General features: G+C 37.5%; 1 protein-coding gene across 1 annotated transcript; it reads left to right on the top strand.

Moving 5' to 3' along the window:
* The first annotated feature begins 18,861 nt into the window (after nucleotides 1-18,861).
* On the top strand, nucleotides 18,862-20,942 carry LOC149146490 (scopoletin glucosyltransferase-like). Its single transcript, XM_089448928.1, has one exon. The coding sequence runs from the start codon at nucleotides 19,081-19,083 to the stop codon at nucleotides 20,725-20,727; it is 1,647 nt and encodes a 548-aa protein (XP_089305054.1). The 5' UTR covers nucleotides 18,862-19,080; the 3' UTR covers nucleotides 20,728-20,942.
* The last annotated feature ends 2,072 nt before the right edge of the window (nucleotides 20,943-23,014 follow it).

The following is a 23,014-nucleotide window of genomic DNA, read 5'->3' on the forward strand; positions in this document are numbered from 1 at the left end:
GGGCAATCCATCTTAAGGGTGAACAAAAGCTACGACCAGCCACAGGTAAAAACTTCTCAATGTGCTTCAAGAATGGATGACAATAGAAATTACAATCATTTGGCTGGTAGATTTGATAATCGAAGAAGTTTCTTCAATGGCCAATGTTTCTCTTGCCATAACTTTGGTCACAAAGCAGCTCAATGTGTTGCCTATAAGACAATCATGACTAGAGAAGCTCAAAAACAAAGAAGTATGACCGGGATTACGAAAAGGACCTATAACAATTTTTCAGCCCTTGAAAATGAAATTGAATGTTCTATTTGTAATAACTTTGGTCATGAAGATTCTGAATGCAGGAGCAGGTTTCGGCAGACAAAGGAACAAGCCTCAAGCACCCGAACATGGAGAATAAAGGAACCACAACCAGAAAGATGTGGGATAGATGTTTATGCAGAAGGACAGGAAAATCTATGGTACATCGACAGCGGATGTTCGAAGCATATGACAGGTGATAAAGAAAAACTTGAATCATATACTGCTTTAGAAAAGGGTAAGAAAGTTTCTTTTGGAAATGATACCCCTACAGCCATAAAAGGAAAAGGCACTGCTCACTTGAAAGAAAAGGTCAAAGCTGGAAATGTTTTGTATGTTGATGGCTTGAAGCATAATCTACTGAGTGTCAGTCAGATGTGTGATCAAGGAACCGAGGTAATATTTCGATCAAATGGATGTAGCATTCGTGATCTTGATACAGGAAAAACAGTGATCAAAGGCAGAAGAACTCCAAATAATCTATACATATTTGAAGAAGGACAACAACAATGCTATTTGAGCAAAGATGATGAACATTGGTTATGGCACCGGAGGTTGGGGCATCTAAGCTTTTCACAAATAAGGAAAGCATGCAAATACCAAGCAGTTCGTGGTCTTCCAGATATCAAAATTCCAGACAACACCATATGCAAATCATGTCAGTTTGGTAAGCAAATCAGAAATAACTTCCCTGAGAAGGAAGGATCAGCCAGCAAGCCTCTTGAACTAGTCCATACAGATGTATGTGGTCCATTTAGGACAAGGTCACCTCGAGGAGAAGAATACTTTATATTATTCATTGACGACTTCTCCAGGATGGTTTGGTTGGGACTTATGAAACACAAGGACGAAGCATTCGAAAAATTCAAATCTTTCAAAGCCTTGGCTGAAAACGAATCAGATCACAAAATTAAGTGCCTCAGGTCCGACAGAGGTGGGGAGTTTACCTCAAATGATTTTTTTTTATTTTTGTGAAGAACATGGAATAAGAAGGGAGTTCTCTACAGCTAGGACTCCTCAGCAAAATGGAGTGGTGGAAAGGATGAACAGAATGGTCCAACAAATGGCCCGTGCTATGCTTGATGAGTCTGGGACTCCCGCAACCTTTTGGGGTGAAGCTGCATTTGTTGCGGTTGTTATTCTCAACAAAACAAATGTCCGAGTGAATAGCATTCAAACTCCTCATGAGCTCTGGTATGGTGAGACTCCTTCGGTAAAGCATTTCAAAATTTTTGGGAGCAAATTCTATATCAAGAACACTGATGAATAGCTTGGAAAACTTGAACCTAGAGCAGATGAAGGCATTCTCCTTGGTTATTCTCCCCACAGCAAAGCATATAAGTGTTACAATAAAAGACTTGGAAGAATTGTTGACAGCATTGATGTAGTGGTTGATGAAAAAGGATACATCCCTAGGCAAGTAAATCATGAAAATATCGAAGAGGATGAAGACTACTCTTAGACAAATGATGAAGAAGAACCTCAAGAGGCACCTGAGGAGAAAATAAGGATAGAAGAGAAGACTCCATCCAGGTATGTTCAAAAGAATCATCCAGAATCTCAGATTTTGGGGCAGAAAGAAGCAGGTGTACAAACAAGAAGAACAATGCATAAGCCTCAAGCTATTTGGGATTGCTCTCCTCCACTGAACCACAAAATGTAAGAGAGGCATGCAAAGATGAATGCTGGGTCAAGGCGATGGATGAAGAACTTGAGCATATCGAAAAGAACAACACTTGGAAGTTGGTTCCCAGACCAAAAGATAAGAATGTCATAGGGACAAAATGGATCTTCAAAAATAAGTTGAATGAAAATGGAGAAGTAATTAGAAACAAGGCTAGACTTGTGTGTAAAGGGTATGCTCAACAAGAAGGAATAGACTTCGAAGAAACTTTTGCTCCCGTTGCTAGACTTGAGGCCATCTGAATGTTCCTTGCTCTCTCAAGCTTTCAGAAGTTCAAAGTTTTTCAAATGGACATGAAATCAGCCTTTCTGAATGGGGACTTAGAAGAAGAAGTGTACATTGAGCAACCAGATGGTTTCATCCTTGGGAGTGATCCAAATGTTGTATGCAAACTAAAGAAGGCTCTCTATGGTCTTAAACATGCTCCAAGGGCTTGGTACTACCGTTTGGACAAGTATCTTCATCAACAAGGTTTTTGAAAGGGGTCAGCAGATAGCAATTTTACATAAAAATTGAAAATCACAAATTACTAATACTTGTTATGTATGTAGATTATATTATCTTTGGCAGCAATGAAGAAGCTATGAGTCAAAACTTTGCCTTGATAATGCAGAAAGAATTCGAAATTTCTTTGCTTGGAGAACTGACATATTTTCTTGGATTGCAAATCCAACAAAATGAAGGCGAGATCTTCTTGTCTCAAACCAAGTATCTCAAACAGATTTTGAAGAAATATGGCATGGAAGATGCAAAACCAGTATGTACCCCCATGGTCACAGGATGTAGCCTCAGTGCAAATGATGAATCAGCAGCAGTGCATCAACCAACCTACAGATCTATGATTGGAATTCTACTTTATTTGACAGGTACCCGACCAGACATCATGCATGTAGTGGGAATAGTTGGAAGATTTCAGGCAAATCCAAAGGAAACTCATCTTCAGGCAGTAAAGAGAATTTTCAAGTACCTTCAAGGAACTCAAAACAATGGCTTATGGTATCCTAGAGATACAGATCTCACACTTCATGCTTATACAGATGCAGATTGGGCCGGAAGCATGGATGACAGGAAGAGCACAAGTGGTGGTGCATTCTTTATGGGTTCCAGATTAGTATCTTGGTTTAGCAAGAAATATAGTTCGATTGCTTTATCTACAGCTGAAGTGGAATATGTGGCTGCTGCATCTTGTTGCACTCAACTCCTTTGGATGATGCAGACCTTGCAGGATTTTTAGATCACTTGTACTCCACCTATCTCCATCTTATGTGATAATACAAGTGCAATCATCATTTCAAAGAACCCAGTCATGCATTCAAAAACCAAGCACATACCGATCAAGTATCACTTTCTCAGGGAACAAGTGCTTGAACAAAAGGTCAAGTTGGAGTATGTTCCTTCTAAGGAACAAGTTGCTAATATACTCACCAAACCAATGCCCAGGGAGACCTTTGAATACCTCAGGCAAAAGCTGGGGGTTGTTGATGCATCATCCTGTTGTTGAATCTCATCTGTTTCAGAGATTGTTGGTTGTACGCGAGGTTCATATGGGGTATACGCGTACATTTGCTGGTTTATGGATTGGTCGAAGATCGCATAGCACTGGTTCAGGGGGAGCACATATAATGCATTGTTGGCATTATGGTAGCACAGAAGGCGAACATGGATGCTGATCTGAATATCGCTGCAATATGTCTCTTTCATTCATGGTGTATGGTGGATTATGGTTTGCAGATCTGGTTTACAGTCAGGGGGAGCATGATCAGTAGAACAAAGACTTAAGCATGGTCTCAGGGGGAGCATAATCCTTTGCCCTTGATGTCAAAGGGGGAAAATGACGATGAGGATCTTGAGGTTGCCATCAAGTCCAAAGGGGGAGATTTTTGGCATTATGATTCTGGTTTCGCTCTATGGTACAAGTGTTGTACTTGATGGCAACTCACTCAAGTGGCAAAACTCTTTTCAGGCTCTTAAAATGATGGAAAATAAGAGGTTCGCAGGTGCATCGTTCAAAAGGTGCAGACCCACAGGTTCGCCATCCAGGGAGTGCGGACATACCCGCAGGTTCACCGTTCATAAGGTGCGGTCCCCCAGTTCACTCACTCCAATGTAGAGAAGCGCACTCACGTGGGGTATCCTATGATTGGCCCTTGGTATTTAGCCCATCTTTTACGATCCTATGGTTTTGGCCCGTGGTATAGGATCTAATTTATTGAACCCGGTTTGGATCCCTTGTATTGGTTTTTGATGGTTTTGTCCCATGGTGTGGATAAGGGTTTGACTATAAAAAGGGGAAGGAGATCACTTGGCTGGTCACTGGTGAAAAATTGAATATCTTAAGATCTGAAATTTTGGGTGTTTGGTTTTACAAAGCTAAGATCTAAATCAAGGAGAAATCTTAAGGTGAATCTATTGATAAGTCGTGAACTCTCGGGCGCATGATCAGATCTGTGGATCTGACTGACTGTGGCACATTGGAGGACTGTTAATTTGGCCCTAATCAGAGGTTCGCAGGTGATCCACAGCGTAGGTGTGGGGGTACGCAGTGTAGGAGAAGACGCAGTGCAGGGGTACGCAGCGCATCAGAAGGTGGAGTGCGGGGTACGCAACGCAGAAGAAAGCAAAGTGTGGAGATACGCAGAGGCACAGGAGGAACAGTGCGGAGGTACGTGGTCTGACACACAGTGCAGTGCGTATCTGAGTTGAGGTATGCAGTTCAGTAGAAGGGGAAGTTGTGGTGGTACGCAAAGCATCAGAAGGATACAGTGCGGATCTGCACAGTTCAGGCACAGAAAGGTTGCGGATACCCGCAGGTTTATATTGGTGAAGTTGCGGACCTGTCTTGAAACATTTATTGGCTGTCTTTTATCTATTGTTGTAGAGTTCTAGGTTTAGATTTCTGGTATTACTTTTCTGTTTACAACATTCTGAGTAGTTGGGTGATTCATTGGTTATATAAGAAGATTGGGTGATTTGCATGTACTTGATGATTATTTAATCTTCTTGGATCCAGTCTGAAAATTAATGAAACATGGTCCTTAAAGAAGTAGAAGAGTAAAGGAGATTGTAGCTCCCTTCCAGGAGAGACTGGAAAACGAGTGAGAGTTGTAGCTCTCTGCAAGTTGTAGCCTGCGTACTAGTAAAGGACTGCACCAGTACAAAATCCTTGTAAAAGAAGTTTCTAAATTGAAAGAAGATAGTGACATATTGCAGCAGGTGGTTTTCACCCACATTGGGTTTCCACCTTATATCTGGTGTTCTTTGGTGTGCTTATCTATTTTTCTGGTTCTTGTTCATTATTATATGGTACTGACATACAAATTAATGATCAATATCTGAAGAATAAATTAAAGTATAAATCTGGAAGGCATATTGAAAAGAATTTGATAATACTGATTCACCCCCCTTCTCTGTATTATTTCCAACAGTTGGAGAGACATGCATGTTGTTGTTGAGTTGATGTTGATGTGCAGGTATTGGATGGTGATGTTGATGATCCTGATGCTGCTACTAAGCTCTAGAGGAGCTTCTTTGAACTTTAGATCTCGTTTAAAATTGCTCACTGCCAATCCTGTAGGTGTTGTTCTGTATCCTATAGGTGTATAGGACAACGACTTGTTTTGTCCATATCTCCCAAACAGTAGATTGGATTGAGCTGAAATTTTTGAGCATGTTTCCATCATCATTATGGACCTTCCCATATAAAACTTTTGGTCAATGGATGCATGGATCTCGAGAAAAGCTAAAAATGGTTGAATGTGATAGAGGCCGATTGCTTGGAAACCGTGCACTGGAATTTGCTGAAATTGCCTGGGCATGTTACTATCATCCATATGCATCTCCCCATGAAATAACTTTTTAAATGGATGCACGAATATTGAGAAAATGCAAAAATAGATGAAGGTGATGGAGGCAAATTTCTTGGAAACCATGCACTAGAATTCACTAAAATTTCTTGAACATGTTACCATCATCCATATGCATCTCCCCCTGAAACAATTTGACAAATAGATGCATGGTTTTCAAGTTATGGCAAAAACAAATTCATGTTTTATGTATTTTTGTATCCTGTAATAAAACAGAGCGTCCTATAGTTTTTTAAGACAAGAAGGAAAATGAGTGGTAGAAGATTGAGAACGATGGGTGGATGGTGAAAATAGATTAGGGTGATGGATTGGCATGATCTTGGCTTTGTTGGAGCATTTGAGTGAAGTAGGAGAAAGTCAAAATTTGACTTCTTTTTACTAGGCTTGACCAATTTTACTTTTGGTACCAACTTGTTCTTGTTGCTTGTAGATGTTGGAGAGTACATGCATATATGGAGTAAGGATTCTTTTATTTTTTCTCTTTTTTTGTTTCTTCTAGGCCTACTAGCCACCTCAATGAGGTTTCCAACTAGTAGGTCTGCTTAGGTGCCTCAAAGGAGGTTTTCACCTAGGATCTTCTTCTTTTTTTTCTCTCTTTTGTTTCCAACCCATTGACCACCTCATGGAGGTTTTTAATCAATGAGCCAATCTGAGGTGCCTCCAAGGAGGTTTTCACCTTAGATTTTATTTTATTTTTTACCCTATCCTACTTGAAAAACAAAATCACTTTCAAGTATAAGAATACTTCCAATGGATCCATGTGCACATCAAGATGACAGACAAAAGGATGTGGATGCTTGAAATGTATGCTTTGACATGTACCAGGATTTGAGAGATCAAATGATTTCACTTTGATGATATCAAGAACATTTGAAGAAGAAGGTATTGTTGCAACTTAATGACTATCTGGAACCATATTTCAATATAGTTGTGATGCCCCTGGTCCACTTGCTGATTTCGATCATATTGGATGTCTTCTTCTTCCATGACCTTCAAATCTTCCTCTTTTTTCTAATTGTTCTCTTGACCACATGGAGGATTTGATGGTAACCATGAGGGATCTTTCTCGGTCTCTGATTTTTTTGTCTTCTCTTCATCAAATATAGCCCATGATCCTTTGGTATTCTCATTTGAATCTTCTTCTTCTGGATGTGGTCCTTCAATAATATCAAGATTATCTATTTTTTTCAATACTTTTCCTGAGCTATGGTGAATACCATTGATTTCAAGAGAAGATGTTTGAAAGTGTTGTACCTCAGCATTGTAAGTGGTCTGAGCTACTTCAATGTGTGGATTTGGAAATGGTTGTACAGGTAGTTGAGTGGGAGTGGATATTTGAGATGAATGTGGTTGGGGTTGTGGTTGTGGTGGAGATGAATGGTAGAGATAACATGGAGTTGGGTATGGAGGATATTGACGAAAATATTGAGGATATTGTGGATGGCTCCCATAAGTTCCTTGTCAACCTTGTTGCCAAGATTGGGGTTGAGATGGCCAATGTTGCCAAGGAAAAGGTGTGTTCCAATTACTTTGAGGTGGATATGCATAACCTTGAAATTGGGAATTAGGCTCTTGCATCATATAAGGCTAAATAGGTTGCCATGGTCCTCGTGGAGCTACATAAAGTTTTCGCATTGGCAATTAACTTGCTCCATTGTTCTCTTAGTGAACTTCCTTCAACCTTGATAATGATGGAAAATGTTTAACATCTTGTGATTCTACAACACAAATATCTGCATTTTCTTTTCCTTCATCTTGCATTCTTAACATTTCTATTTGTTTTGTTAGATTGCTAAGATTTTATGTTTTAAAATCATCAAACAACTTTCCAAGTTTAGCTTAACTTACCGATCTTGATGTTGATTTACCTACTCTTGCTTTTCCTCTTGATATGCGTTTGCATGTTTCAAAAATTTCCTCAAATGATAATTGATATACATCACCTTTACTCATGAGATTAAGGAGATCAATCCACTCATCCCTAATTGTTCTAAGTAAGAGGGTTTTTAGTGTGTCAGATCCTAAATGATGTAGTTTTTCCTCTTAACATTATACATGAACCTCTCTATTATCTCATCTAGACTCTCATCTTCTCTCTGATTCATTCTAAAGATTTCTTCTTTAAGATCATGATCTTTATATTTTTCTAGAAATATATTTTGCATATCATTCCATGATCTTATTGAGTTAGTCCCTAAACTCATGAATCATTTTAGAGCTCTATCCTTTAATGTTACCAGAAACAATATCAATTTTTGAGTTTTGAATAAATAACCATAGGATCTACAAACAATCTCAAATTCAAAGAGAAAGGTTTTTACATCCTCTGACCTTAGACCATGAAATTTTGGAAGAAAAGATGGAGGGATGTTCTTCATGTGCACACTTCCATCACTATCTTGAATGGGAACTTCTATAGGATCTTCCTCATTGTCATCATCGCCATCAATTTCTTCTACATTCTTCGCCATCTTCTTCTTCAACTTGCAAAAGTGAATGATGATATGGCTCTTACTGCACCATGTGATCAATTGGGGGGGTGGGTTGGTGTTGGAGATTTTTCGTTTTTTTTTTTTATGATTGAAAAAAAACTATAATGCAATGCAATTTTCTACTTTTCAAATTAAATATGTCTAATGAAAATATATTTTTTGTTTTTGCAAAAATTAAAAAGAAATGAATCAACTAGGGAAGAAAACAATGCATACTTTGAAACCTCCCCGGCAACGGCACCAAAAAGTGATGAGCCTCTATATTGCAACAAGAATGTTGCAACTCACAAGGCTACCAACTTTAATTATCAACCCGGGGTTTGTACAAACTTAAGAGTTGTCGGCACTGTATGTGCAGTGTGCAAAATGTCCTTCCTTTGTTGTCATGATGTAATGGAGTGCATGTACTAAAGTCAAATCCTCAAATAATTGCAGAAAATGAAATGTTCAAAATGGAACCTTAACCTATTGCAAGAAAGAAAGTACAAGGAAAGAGACGGAAATTCAATGCTAAATCACACCATTTCCTAATTAACTGCCAAGAAACTATGCTTTGAAATAATTTAAACTATCATGAACCAAATGCTACTATCTAAGCATGGAATTCAGAAGCATCAAACATCACTAATGTGCAAGTAAAGGGACTAAAATAAATTTGTTTTTGTCTTTTTGCCTTTTCATGCAAAATCAAGTATGCAAACTAGTTTCTTTTTGCGATGTGGCAAGTGAATTAAGGATGTTGGAGGATGGTTGGAAGGGTCAGGAGATGGTTAGATGGTGTGGGTGACCCTTGGGAGGATTTTGGTGACTTCCTAGAGGTTTTCTCTCAATTCGGCCTCAAAACAGACCATTTCAGGAAAACCTACAAGATGTACTAGAAACCTACAGGATAATCCTGTAGGAAATACAGTGAACCTACACGATACAACAGAGAGAAAAATGTGAGGTGTTGGAGGTGATTAAAGTCTTAGGGAAGGTGGAATATGGGTGGAATGGAGTGAGAAAATACCTAGGATCACTTAGAACTCAAAACCAAAGTTGGGCGATGGATGGATTTGCTCAAGAAGCTTGGAGAAGTTTCCTTGTGAAATGATGAAATTGGTGAGAGTTTAATGACAAAGAAAATCAAATACAAGTTGTATGGGACAATTTTTTTTATTAACTAGGATGTCTTAGGTCCCTATTCCAAGAAGAATCACTCAAAAAGACCTTTGTTAACCCATGCAAAAATAAATAAAAAACATTACTAGTCGAAAAATCTAGAAATTTGAGAACTAGTGAGCTAGTAAATCTAAAAAATGCCTAACCAAATCAAGTGAAAATGCAATGTGATAAAAACTAGAATTTTTTTGTGATATAATGAAATTGGAATCAATTCGATTGAAGCTCATTATTATGCTCTAGAAAATAGCAGAAATTTACTGTTCTTTGCTAAAAAGGAGGTCCAGCAATCTAGATTTGGGAATAAGAAGACTAATCCAAGAAACTCAATGATTATTATGAACTTCCAAAGCTTTTCCAAGGATGAAATAATGCTTATGATCCTGCAAAATAACTTACATTGACCCTTTAACTCAATCCTACAACAAGAAATCATTAATACTAAATGAAAAAATAAAAAGAAATAAAAACTAAAGATGCATGTGAAGAAGTAATGAAAAAAAGGAAATAAAATGGTACAAAAGGGCTCTGAGGTTCCTGGGATGGCCAAACCCAAGGAAACTCATGGACCTATGGAGGAGAACAAGATTTATAAGCTGAAAATGACACCAATATTCATTATTTTCATCAATAGAATTACATCCCTCCAAGAAATACAATGGAGATGCAGAAATACAAGCTCTCTCCAAAATAACACTAATGAAAATCTCTCCCTAAAGGAAAATTCGACTTGGTACTTATACAAAATGATTAGGAATCATTCCCCATGAATGGAGGAAGTTTTCCCACCAAATTCCCTTGATTAGTGGATCTAGTCCCCAATACTAAGAATTTGCAGTAAATGGCAGGGAACACGTTCCTAAATTTTCTCAATCATTCCCTAGAGGAAAATTCGACTTGGTACTTATAAAAAATGATTAATAATCATTCCTCGTGGATGAAGGAATCTTTCCCCACTGAAATCCCTTGATTAGTGGATCTGCTCCCTTGATTGGTGGATCTGCTCCCTTGATTAGTGGAACACATTCCTAGATTTTCTCTATCATTGGAGTTCCACAATTTGTGCCATAATTCTATAATATATTTTTGAATTATTATTTATTATTGATCCTCCAGTAGTAGGGAACAAGTCCCTAAATTATCTCCTCCTCCAACTCTTCATAATCTGCGTAATATTCTCATAATATTCCACAATATATATATATATATATATATATATATATATATATATATATATATATATATATATATTAGGTACAAATATTCAATTATTCATAAACCTTCCTAATGAATATATTAAAGTTAAAATTAAATTATCTAATACAAAAATATAGGTTTAATGTGCTAAAGGATGGTCATAGGCCTTAATTTATGTTTTAATTTAGAGGCATGGGCCTTAATTTATGTCTAATTTAGAGGCTCATCAATGGTCAAACATGGTCAACCATGGTCCAATGTCGCATTGTGACAAGGATTGTCTCAATATGAAAATCAATTATGGTTAACCACGTTCCAACGTCGTTTTGTGGCAAAGATTTTCTCAATATCAAAATCAACCCTGCTCAACCATGGTCAATCATGGTTATTTTTCATATTGAGACAATCCTTGTCACAATGTGGCCTTGGAGCATGGTTTACCATGATTGATTTTAATGTCAAGACAATATTTTTCATAATGCAATGTTAGACCATGATTTATTATCATATTGATACAATCTTTGTCAGAATGTGACGTTAGACCATGGTGTCATAGTGTGACGTTGGACCTAGAGATAAAAAATATCAAAAATGAATGGGAGCCATGTATTGTGGAAAACCCCTAACGAATGTAAGACCATGTTGGCAAGGATTGATGTTATAAACCTAAGGGAATAATAAACCCAAGGGATTAATACTAAAACCCGAAGGTATAAACCCAAGGTATATAAATCCTAAGATAAATATTATAAACTCTAAATTAAACACGGTTGACCATTGTTAATTTTCATATTCACACAATCTTTGTCACAATGTGACGTTCGACCATGGTTGACCATTGTTGACCATGATTGATTTTCATATCAAAACAATCTTTGTCACAATGAGACGTTGGACCATGGTTGATTTTCATATTAAGACACTTTGTCACAATGTGAATGTGGACCATGGTTGACCATAGTTGTCACAATACGACATTAGAACTGATAATTCTTCACATCTATACCACTTTACTTAAATTACTTCTCATGAGTCAGAAATGAGAGTTTCCCTACGATTTTTCCTCACAACACCCTGGGTATAATAATTATTTGAATGCTTGATTTAGTTCTTCTATTCAACATTTTGCATCCAGGCAAAGGATATCTGTGTCCAGATACAATATGTGAGATATTTAATTTCCTCATCATAGTTGGATTTTAATGGATTTCCTTCAAGGGTTTGATCTATGTGTGTCTTATTCCTCAAATGTGTTTTCTTCATGTGTGAGCAAGGTAGAACAAATCTATTTGTTACTTATGTGTAAGCGTGACTTTCCTGAAAATGTTTGTCCATCAAAATTTACGAAATATGTAGCTAAAGTTTTCATTCCTCACTGATAGGAATTTATACCAGAAATTTATCTTCGGATGTACCTGCAAGAACTAATAATCCATCCAGGTGACTGAGAAGAAATGCTCAAATTTATTTGATCGAAAAACAAATCGAAAAAACGTCCAGACAAAATTCGCACATAATTTAGAGATTTTTCTTAGTCTAAAAAGTTTGTTCTGAGTTGGAAGAGCTCGCACAAGTAACATTGAATGATGACTGCTCTCGTCCAAAACTAGAGGCATATGACTTAAATAATTAGAGGCCTTTGTGCATTAAATGTAAATGAATTTTCACCAACCATATATAAATTTTGTCCCTATAAAAATTTTAAAGGCCACTTTTATTTTCAGAAATATATATATATATCTTATGCTTATTTATCTTTATTTTTCTAAATATCCACTTAAATGTAGCGCTGTTTTTTTGGGAGAAAAATGTAAATATTGATATTATAAACCTAATATTACTAACTTTAATATTATTTCTTTCATAAATCTTATATTTCTACCATACATGCCTATTGGAGTATATCAACCATATCTATAACAATCGTAAATTCTTTTTAACCATTCATATTATACAATGGAGTGGTTTTTAGTTCTTCATAATCACAACAAATTTAGGTTTTAATTGTAAAAAAAATATGATATTTTGACTTTAAGCATGTATAAATTTTTTGAGAAAGATTGTCTCAATATGAAAATCAATCATCATCCACCACGGTTAATAACCATGGTCACATTGTGAGAAATATTGTCTCAATGTATAATGTCGCATTGTGACAACCATGGTCAACCATGATCCACTGTCATGTTGTGACAACCATGGTCCATTGTCACATTCTGATAATGATTGTCTCAATATGAAAATCAACCATGGTCAACCATGTTCCAAAGTCGCATTGTGACAAAGATTGTCTTGATATGAAACTCAATAATGGTCCAATGTCGCATTGTGGCAAGGATTGTCTCAATATGGAAATCAACCATGCTTAAGCATGGTCAACCATGTTTATTTTAAGGTTTATAAAATTTATCTTAGGGTTTATATACCTTGGGTTTATAATTGTTATCCCTTGGGTTTATTATTCCCTTGTGTTTATAGTATCAATCCATTAGGTTTATTAATCTAAGCATTCATATTCCTAGTGTTTAACAGTATTCCCTTAGGTTTATAATCCCTTGGGTTTTTAGTGTAAATCCATGGGGTTTATTATTTCCTTTGGTTTATAATATCAATCATGGTCAACCATGTTGTATAAATTCAATTATGGTCAACCATGGTCCAACGTCACATTGTGTCAGATATTACCTCAATATGAGAATCAACCATGGCCAACCATCATCAACCAAGGTCAATCATGGTCAACCTTGGTCAACCATGGTTGACCATGTTCTATAAAATCAAACATGGTTAATCAAGGTCAACCATGGTCAAATGTAGCATTGTCACAAATATTCTATGGTCCAACCATGGTTAAACATGGATAAGCATGCTCAACCATGGTCCAACATCGCATTGTGACAAACATTGTCTCAATATGAAAATCAACCATGGTCAACCATGTTTATTTTAGTGTTTATAATATTTATCTTAGGTTTTATATACCTTAGGTTTATAATATTAGTCCCTTGGGTCAAAATATTATTCCCTTGGGTTTATAATACCTTAGGGTTTTATTATTAGTCTCTTGGGTTTATTATTCTCTTGGGTTTATAATATCAATCCCTTGGGTTTATTATTACCTTGGGTTTATATTATCAATCATGGTCAACCATGGTCAATCATATCCATTCTTGGTCAACCATGGTCGAATGTCGCATTGTGACAGTGATTGTCTCAATATGAAAATCAACCATGGTCAAATGTCGCATTGTGACAATGATTGTCTCAATATGAAAATCAACCATGGTCAACAATGGTCCAACATTGCATTATGACAAAGATTGTCCCGATATGAAATCAATCATTGTCTCATCCATGGTTCAATGTCACATTATGGCAAAGATTGTCTCAATATGATAATCATGGTCAACCATGGTTGAACATTGAATTGTCACAAATATTATGTTGATATGAAAATCTACCATGGTTAAGCATGCTCAACCATGGTCCAACACCGTATTGTGACAATGATTGTCTCAATATGAAAATCAAACATCGTCAACCATGTTTATTTTAGTGTTTATCATATTTAATCCCTTGGGTTAATAATATTAATCCCTTGGGTTTATAATATCAATCCCTTGGGTTTATTATTCCCTTGGGTTCATAATCCCTTGGGGTTTTGGTATTAATCCATTGGGTTTATTTTTTTCCCTTGGATTTATTATATCAATCCCTTTGGTTTGTTATTCCCTTGGTTTTATAATATCAATCCCTTTGGTTTATTATTCCCTTGGTTTTATAATATCAATCATGGTCAACCATGGTCAATCATAGCCATCCATACCCAACTATTGAAAATGCAACAATAAATTCCTAAATTATTTTTTTCCTTGAATTAAATTAGGAGAAAAATTGTAATTTCATGTCACAAGACAACTTGTACGAGTTACTAAGTTAATATGATTTAGTTGGTTCAGTTAATTCAAGTTGAGAGTCTAACTAGAGTCATGTAGAGTGTCTCCTACTTTATAGGAGCCCTGGTTGAGTTTATTTTGAGTTGTAATTAATTAATTCATTTTAATTGAGTTAAAGTCAATTAAAATAGTTCCAATCGATGGAGAAACTAGTAGGAGGTTAGACAATGGGGTGTTGATTCATGTGTTCAACCAACTAATTGATAATTTAACCATAAATAAATCATGCATGTCAGATTTGAGAGTTACCCAATTGAGATTGGAGTTCAAGGGTAGTGTACTATCAGTTGTATAGTTATCTAAATTGTACAGATGGTGCATGCAATCAAAGGAAGAGCCTACAGGAATTGTGCAATCCAATGGAGAAAAAATCCTATTAAATAGGGGCCTAATTCCTTGTTGAACAACGCAAGGAATTAGGAGCTTGGAAGGCTAGGAAATTGGCTAAGCGTTGGCAAGAGTCAGCCTAGGAAGCAGTGAGATAGATAGAGACAGTGTAGAGGTTGCTCAGGCTTGAGAAAAAAATTGTAATCTTCTCATATTTCTAACTAATGCAATATACAGATAACAATGGTTTTTAGCTATGGCTTTCCCTAGGAAATCATTGTGTAATGTGTTGATATAATTCTTTCTCTTGCATGCTTCACGATTTCTCGATCAAATAATTGTTTTACGCTGATGAGTAGAGTAGATTTTGGAAATTACATAAGCAGTTTGAATCTACAAGGAATTTCTACATGGTATCAGAGTTGAAATCACCATAGAAGAGAAGAATTCAAAGTTGTCCTTGCAGATTGATGGAGCTCTAGTTCAGGTGAGATCCATAAGACCCTATGTGCAGACTTCTTAATGGAGCAAGAAGGTTGCTAGTGGCCATATCAATGAGCCAATATTTAGTGACACAAAAAGGAGTTGTGATCATTGACATTCGTAGATTGAGGAGCATATATATTTTCCACAGGGAGATCGAGACTCAGAGGGAGCAACCCTATGGAAGCTAGTACTTCAGGATATGGGGAGATCATTCACATTATTATAGTAGTTACTGCAACAGTGCAAAAGAAACAACAGAGCAGTAGTAGCAACAGTATGAGTAGATCAGAGTTCACTTTGCATGTAATTATACCTCCTTGTGTGAGGTGGGCCAATGTGAAGCAATAGTCCCAAGAGTTGTAGAAATTTGGGCAGGGTCCATTGAGGTGTTTTTATCTCATGGATCATTACCTTGCTACGAGGGCCCACAATATTCAATAGCAGGGGGTCAATTTCATTCTTTTACTAAGGACTGCATAGGAGAGTTTAAAGTAGAGCAATATGCTCAGTAATAGAGTCAACAACAACAAAATTTTCCCAGTAGATAGTTGTAGATTGATTAAGTTATTATTTTTTATTTATTTATTATTCTTAGTTGCAGATGTTGCAGTAGCAACAGTAACCATGAGAGGTGTTGCATGCAATACATTCTAAAGGTGCTGGATCGAGTTAGATGTGAATCCCTTTCTTATTGAGAGGGAGTGTTGAAAATGCAACAATAAATTCCTAAATTAATTTTGTTCTTGAATTAAATTAGAAGAAAAATTGTAATTCCACATCACAAGACAACTTTAACAAGTTAACTAAGTTAATATGACTTAGTTGGTCTAGTTAATTCAAGTTAAGGATCTAACTAGAGTCATGTAGAGTGTATCCTACTTTATAGGAGCCCTGGTTGAGTTTATTTTGAGTTGTAATTAATTAATTCAGTTTAATTGAGTTAGAGTAAGTTAAACTAGTTCCAACTAATGGAGGAACTAGCAGGAGGTCGCACAGTGGGGTGTTGTTTCATGTGTTCAACCAATTAACTCATAATTCAACCATAAATAACTCGTGCATGTTAGATCTGAGAGTTACCCAGTTGATATTGGAGTTCAAGGGTAGTGTACTATCAATTGTATTATTATCTAAATTGTATAGATGGTGCATGCAGTCAAAGGAAGAGCCTAAAGGAACTGTGCAATCCAATGGAGAAAAATTCATATTAAATAGGGGCATAAATCCTCATTGAATAACATAAGGAACTAGGAGCTTGGAATGCTAGAAAATTAGCTATGTATTGGCCATATGCACCTTAGGAAGCAGTGAGATATATAGAGATACTATAGAGGTTGCTCGGGCTTGAACAAAGCATTGTAATCTTCTCATATTTTCTAACTAATGAAATATACAAATAACAGGGTTTTTAGTCGTGACTTTCCCTAGGAAATCATTGTGTGATGTGTTGATTGAATTCTTTCTCTTGTATGCTTCATTATTTCTTAATAAATTAATTTTTTATGCTGATGAGTAGAGTATATTCAAGTCTTTTGTTTTATAAAATTGCATAAGCAGTTTGAATCTACAAGGAATTTCTACAACAACCATGGTCAAGCATGGTCAAATGTCGCATTGTGACAGTGATTGTCTCAATATGAAAATCAACCATGTTCAATCATGGTCCAATGTTGCATTGTGATAAAAAATGTCTTGGTATAAAACTCAATCAGGGTCAATCATGGTCAACCATGGTCCAACGTCGTATTGTGACAAGGATTGTCTCAATATGGAAGTCAACCATAGTCAACCATGTTTATTTTAGGGTTTATAATATTTATCTTAGAATTTATATACCTTAAGCTTATAATTTTTATCCCTTGGGTTTATCATTCCCTTAGGTTCATAATATCAATCATGGTCAACCATGATCCAATGTCGCATTATGACAAATATTGTCTCAATATGAGAATCAACAATGTCTAACCGTGGTCCAATGTCACATTGTGACAAAGATTCTCTCAATTTGAAAATCAATCATGGTTAAGCATGCTCAACGATGGTCCAATGTCACATTGTGACAAGGATTGAATCAATATGGAAATCAACCATGGTCAAACATGTTTATTTTAGTGTTTATAATATTTATTTTGGGTTTGTAATATTGGTCCCCTAGGTTTAATATTTTTTTTATTCAACCATGGTCAACTATGGCCAACAATGTTTTATAAAATCAATCATGGTCAACAATGGTCCAACATCGCATTGTGACAAAAATTGTCTCAATATGAAAATCAATCTTTGTCACAACCATGGTCCAACATTGCATTATGACAAAGATTGTCTCAATATTATAATCATGGTTTACCCAACCATGGTTGAATGTTGCGATATCACCATGGTCAATCATTTAATTTAATATTAAATAAATATATTTATTTATATCAATATTTATTATTAGTAATTTATTTATCACAAAAACAAGATTTTGAAGAATGACAATTAGACTCTATTTTCTTGAGGTCTCATAGGCCATGTTGATCTTAGTGGACGTTAATCATCATTATCATTATTTATATTAATTTATGTAATTATTTAATGAATGAATTAATAATGCATTAATTAATTAATTAAATTAATTAATGAAATATTTCATTAAATTAATGAATGAATTATTTAAATTAATTAATTAATTAATAATACATGAATTATTAGTTAAATAAATCATTGAACAAATAATAATATTCATTAATAATGATTATAATTAATAATCATTATTATAAATCTTAATTGTGGTTGTGTATGTGTGATTGATATATACTTTTAATGCTTCAATGTATATCAATCACGTTTACTAATGTAATTATGCTAGTTATATCTTTTATTTCCTGACCATACTCATTTATGTAAAAATAAATAAATAAATCTTCATTAAAAATTAACATGTAATTATGACCCATACTCATTTATGTAAAAATAAATAAATAAATCTTTATTAAAAATTAACAGAAAATATACTCGACCAAAAATTAGAAAATGTAAACGAATTGCCCGAAATTCTGGGTACTTGAAAAAAAAAAAATAGAAGATTTAGAGGCGTTTCCCTTCTGGAGAAATTTGTATCTTTATTTCATTAAAATATTTTGTGTTGGGGGAAAAATAATATATTTTGTGTCGGGGTAAAAATAGTATAAATTCTGACAGGAGTGCGACATCTTTCCACATCATTTCCTTAAAAAAAAACTCAAACATAATTAAGATATTTTGTGTTGGGTAGAGAAAATGGTATAAATTGTGTAGGAGTGCGATATCTTTCCACATCATTTCCTAAAAGGACTCAACAGCAAAACCATGTGCCCTTTTTGAATTCTGTGGTGGCCAAATCCCAATTGAGTGCAAACATCCACTTGCCACACGCCTCCCTGTACCTACCTTTAAGGACCATCAAGCATCACAAACATAGCCAAATCTTATTCTGTGAAATCTGTAACATGTGATCGTATTCGCTGCTTTGCTCCAACGCAACCTGAGTCTACGTGAGCTGCTTAGAGTCTCTTTGTGTCGTCATTCTTCTCCGTGAGCACTCATGTCATCACGGGTTCAATTCCCAGAGGCCATGTTTTCTATAAAGTGATCACCAGTGGATGCTTTTTTCCTTCATCCCATCTCTACCGAATTCTGCTTCCCAAACTGCACTGTGTGTCTGTGTGAAATTCAGTGCTTTGCCTGCCTACACAGAATCAATGGCGCCTGGCATACTGGAGAATGGTGGAAGGACTAATGTGATGATGCTGCCGTCTATGGGTCACGGCCATCTCATTCCATTCATGCATCTTGCCATGAAACTCGCTGCCAGGGGCCTCACCGTTACCTTCGTCGTCACTTTTCATCACATCTCTGCTCTGAAGAGTAAAGTGGAGGCCGCAAAACAGAGTGGGCTGGACATCCACTTGGTGGAAATGGAGATCCCCGCAGACCAACTGGTCCTGGGCAAGGTCAACAGCAACAGCATGCAGTGGCATAAGCTGCCCCACATGCACGTTGCGAACCAGAGCTTGGAAGACCCTTTTGACCGCTTCCTCCACCGATATCTGGAAGGAGAAATAAGCAGTTGCAGTGCCATCGCTCCGCCGGTGTGCCTTATTGCCGATTTACTCCTTGGTTGGGCATCCGCCGTCGCCGAAAAATACGACATCCCAAGAGTGTGCTTCGACACCTGTGGCATGTTCTCAGAGTCCGTGCAGCAGATTGTGTGGGACGTTCTGCCTCGCAATCTACCGCGCAGCCCTTCGGGTCGATATGTTGTGCCGGGGGTTCCCAAGGAAGTGCGTCTCACACGGCTTCAGATGCTGCCGGAGCTTCCGGAGGCGACGACGGAGAGCGCGAGGTATCCGTTTTGGAAACGGCAGAGAGAAGGCAACAAGCGGAGCTGGAGGATCATTGCTAACACCTTCTACGAGATGGAGACGGAGTTTGTGGAGCATTTTCAGAGGGTCAACGGTACGATCAGGACAATTGGTCCCCTGCTCCCTGCCGAGGCGTTTGAGGACCGACCCTGCAAAATCGCCTCGGCGGTCCAGATCGGGGTTGATACGGATGAAAACAAGTGCCTGCAGTGGCTTGACGCGCAGGCGGAGGCGTCCGTGCTTTACATTTCTTTCGGGAGCGAGAATTCCATATCGATCGCTCAGACGGAGGAGCTGGCGATGGGTTTGGAAGCGAGCGGGGTGAAGTTCTTGTGGGTTCTGCGGAGACCGTCGGACTCTGGATCGAAGGCGTTTTCGTCGGTCCTGGACTTTCTCCCCGAGGGATTCCACGATCGTGTGGTGGAGAGCGAGCAAGGATTTATCATTCTGGGGTGGGCACCGCAGTTGAGCATTTTGGCACATCCTGCCACCGGCGGTTTTTTGTCTCACTGCGGATGGAACGCCGTGCTGGAGACAACGACGATGGGCGTTCCTATGATCGCTTGGCCGCTGTATGCAGAGCAGCACTTCAACTCAAAGTTTGTGGTGGATGAGATCCAGATCGCACTGGAGGCGCCCCAGAGAATCGACCAGAATTGGCTGGTTACGAGAGAGGATGTAGAAAGAATTGTTAAAGCGTTAATGGCAGAAGAAGAGGGAAAGAAATTGAGAGAGAGAGTGAGAGAATTAAAGGCGGCTGCGAGAGCAGCAGTGGCGGAGGGAGGATCCTCCCACGCCAATCTCGATCTCTTCGTCTCCGAAATCATGTCGTTGCAGCGTCATGAACATGAACCTGAACCTGAACCTGGTCCACTAGAACTGTAATATTTATTGTGAACCAGGTCCACACGAAAAAAATACTTATGGTTGAACTATTTTTATTTCGAAGTAATTTGGAAATCTTTACTTCTGACGTGTTACCTACGTAATCTTTCCTAAAGATTGACGTGGAAGATGACAGGCCTTTAAAAAAATATTAATATAACGTATTTTTAAATGGTTTAAAGAAGAAAATATGAGATTTTTTATTTTATTTTTAATTTTGACTATGAGATTTTTTATTTTATTTTTAATTTTGACAAGGACATGTATGAAAAAGTTAATCTTACTTTTCATAAGTTTAAAAATTACGATGCATCGTCATGAAAGTTTCAATATGTAGCCCTTTCTTTGATTCTCCGTAAGGAGAGTCGAAAAATTTGATCTTTTAAGATATTTTCAGAATCTACCGTCCACAATAAAAAAAAATGCCCCTTTGAGTCCCACCCACTAATTGAATGAAATCCTTAGGAATGTCCAACAACTTTCTTTCCAAATGACACTAATAAGATTCTTTAATAAACTCCATCAATCTCCCACCACTTCATGAGGGTCGTCAGAACTCCAGAGCCATTGAATAATATAATAATTATTTTAATGGTAAAGAAGGACTCTCTACAATTATACTAAGGTATATGATTTACTGAGCCATTGAATAATATAATAATTATTCTAATGGTAAAGAAGGACTCTCTGCAATTATACTAAGGTGTCACATACCCAAACACACATTAAAAAAAAAAATTAATATCAACGACTTACACTTACCATTCGTTAATATAATTTTACATTTACCACTGTTTTCCATGGTTTGCAATTGTCATCGAATGAATATGATTCTGCGATTGATATATTGTTTATGATAATTCCTATTCCGGCCACCGTGTATGGGCTCCGGGCTTACATTTGGTTTGGCGCCTTGCATATTTCTGTCACCGGAAATAGCAACCCGAGGCCGCCCTGCTCTGTTGCTGTGCTGGCGCTTTCAGCTGTGAACATTTGGTCACGGCATTTAATATCGTCGGCCTGATCACGTGATGGGAGGGTGTGCTCTGGTGTCAAGGGTTACCGCCTAAATTTTACCGCTCAATTCAATGGTTCGGATGCTTTGGTATGCATCCAAGGGTGGAGAAGCCCTCAGGCTCCAATCTCGAAGATGGCCTCTTAATGTCATCCCCTTCTCGATCATTCGAAGCTGGGTAAATCTCGTCATCCTGACTTCCTCGGCTCCATTTCGCCGCTGCCAGGGTTTGGTTCAGTCTCCCCTCCGCCGAGCGAACTCCTTCTCCGCCGAGCGAGCACTGGTTCGCCGAGCGTCCACTCTGCAGGTTATATATCCTTCGCTAAAGAGCTCCGGGGGTAAGGCTACAGTCTCAGCACCTTCTTCTTATGTTGGGTTTTGGTTAATGTTAATTCTGTTATGCCTTTCGTGTTAATGATTTCTTACGGCGGCATTGTTTATGGTTGCAGCTGGGCTTGTCCCCGAGTTCGGCCCAGGAGAAACAGGGTCTCCCTCCGGCACTAGAGTGACTCGGCCATCCTTCAGGTACGCCCCTCCATCGTTTGCGTGTTATGCAGATCTGGGTTAATAGTTCTTTCCCTCGAGTCTAGCCGTGGCCGACCTTATTTTTTCATGGTTGGTCGCAGATGGCACTGGGGCTCGCCACTGTCTGCTCAATGTTTATTTCTCCCGATTACAGGATATGGGTTCCGGTGGAACCCTAAGGTTCCCAGAGGTTCTGCGTTGGAAAAATTTCTAGATTGCACGACTGTAAATGTATGTTTAATTATCTGTAAACTGGACTGTTACATTAAATGTGTATTTAGAACTGGTTCCTAGCATAATGCTAGTAGTTACTGAGGTCTGGGCCGGACCCAGTTTTTATTTCTCATGAACAGTTGTTATAGACTCGCGGCCATGGCTTATTAACTGTGAATCTCTGTTTTGTTACCGCATTGGGTATTTATTTATTTTTTGAGGAAAGATTATGGATAATATCGACCTAGGTACTGCAAGATTTGGCAGTTCACTTGCGGCTCGGTAAACATATTGCTTGACCCTTGATGTTTTGTAACGTTTCAGGTTTATATATACATGTCCTCGTTATCAAGGCTCTCATTAAAGTTAGTAGAATTAATTTATGATTGCTCGTCTGATAAGACAACTCACTCGGTCGTATTCCCGACCCTTCCTTATTTTATATTCATAGGTAAACTATCGTCTGGCAAGTCACAGGCCAGAATTGTTCCTCAATGTTTTGTTGTTCGATATGTTCTGTTTTCTTTAAGGATT

The sequence above is a fragment of the Pinus tabuliformis genome, chromosome X, assembly GCF_031772625.1.
Source record: "Pinus tabuliformis cultivar Carrire ecotype Pingquan chromosome X, CPIR1, whole genome shotgun sequence".
In the NCBI taxonomy this organism is placed as follows: domain Eukaryota; kingdom Viridiplantae; phylum Streptophyta; class Pinopsida; order Pinales; family Pinaceae; genus Pinus; species Pinus tabuliformis.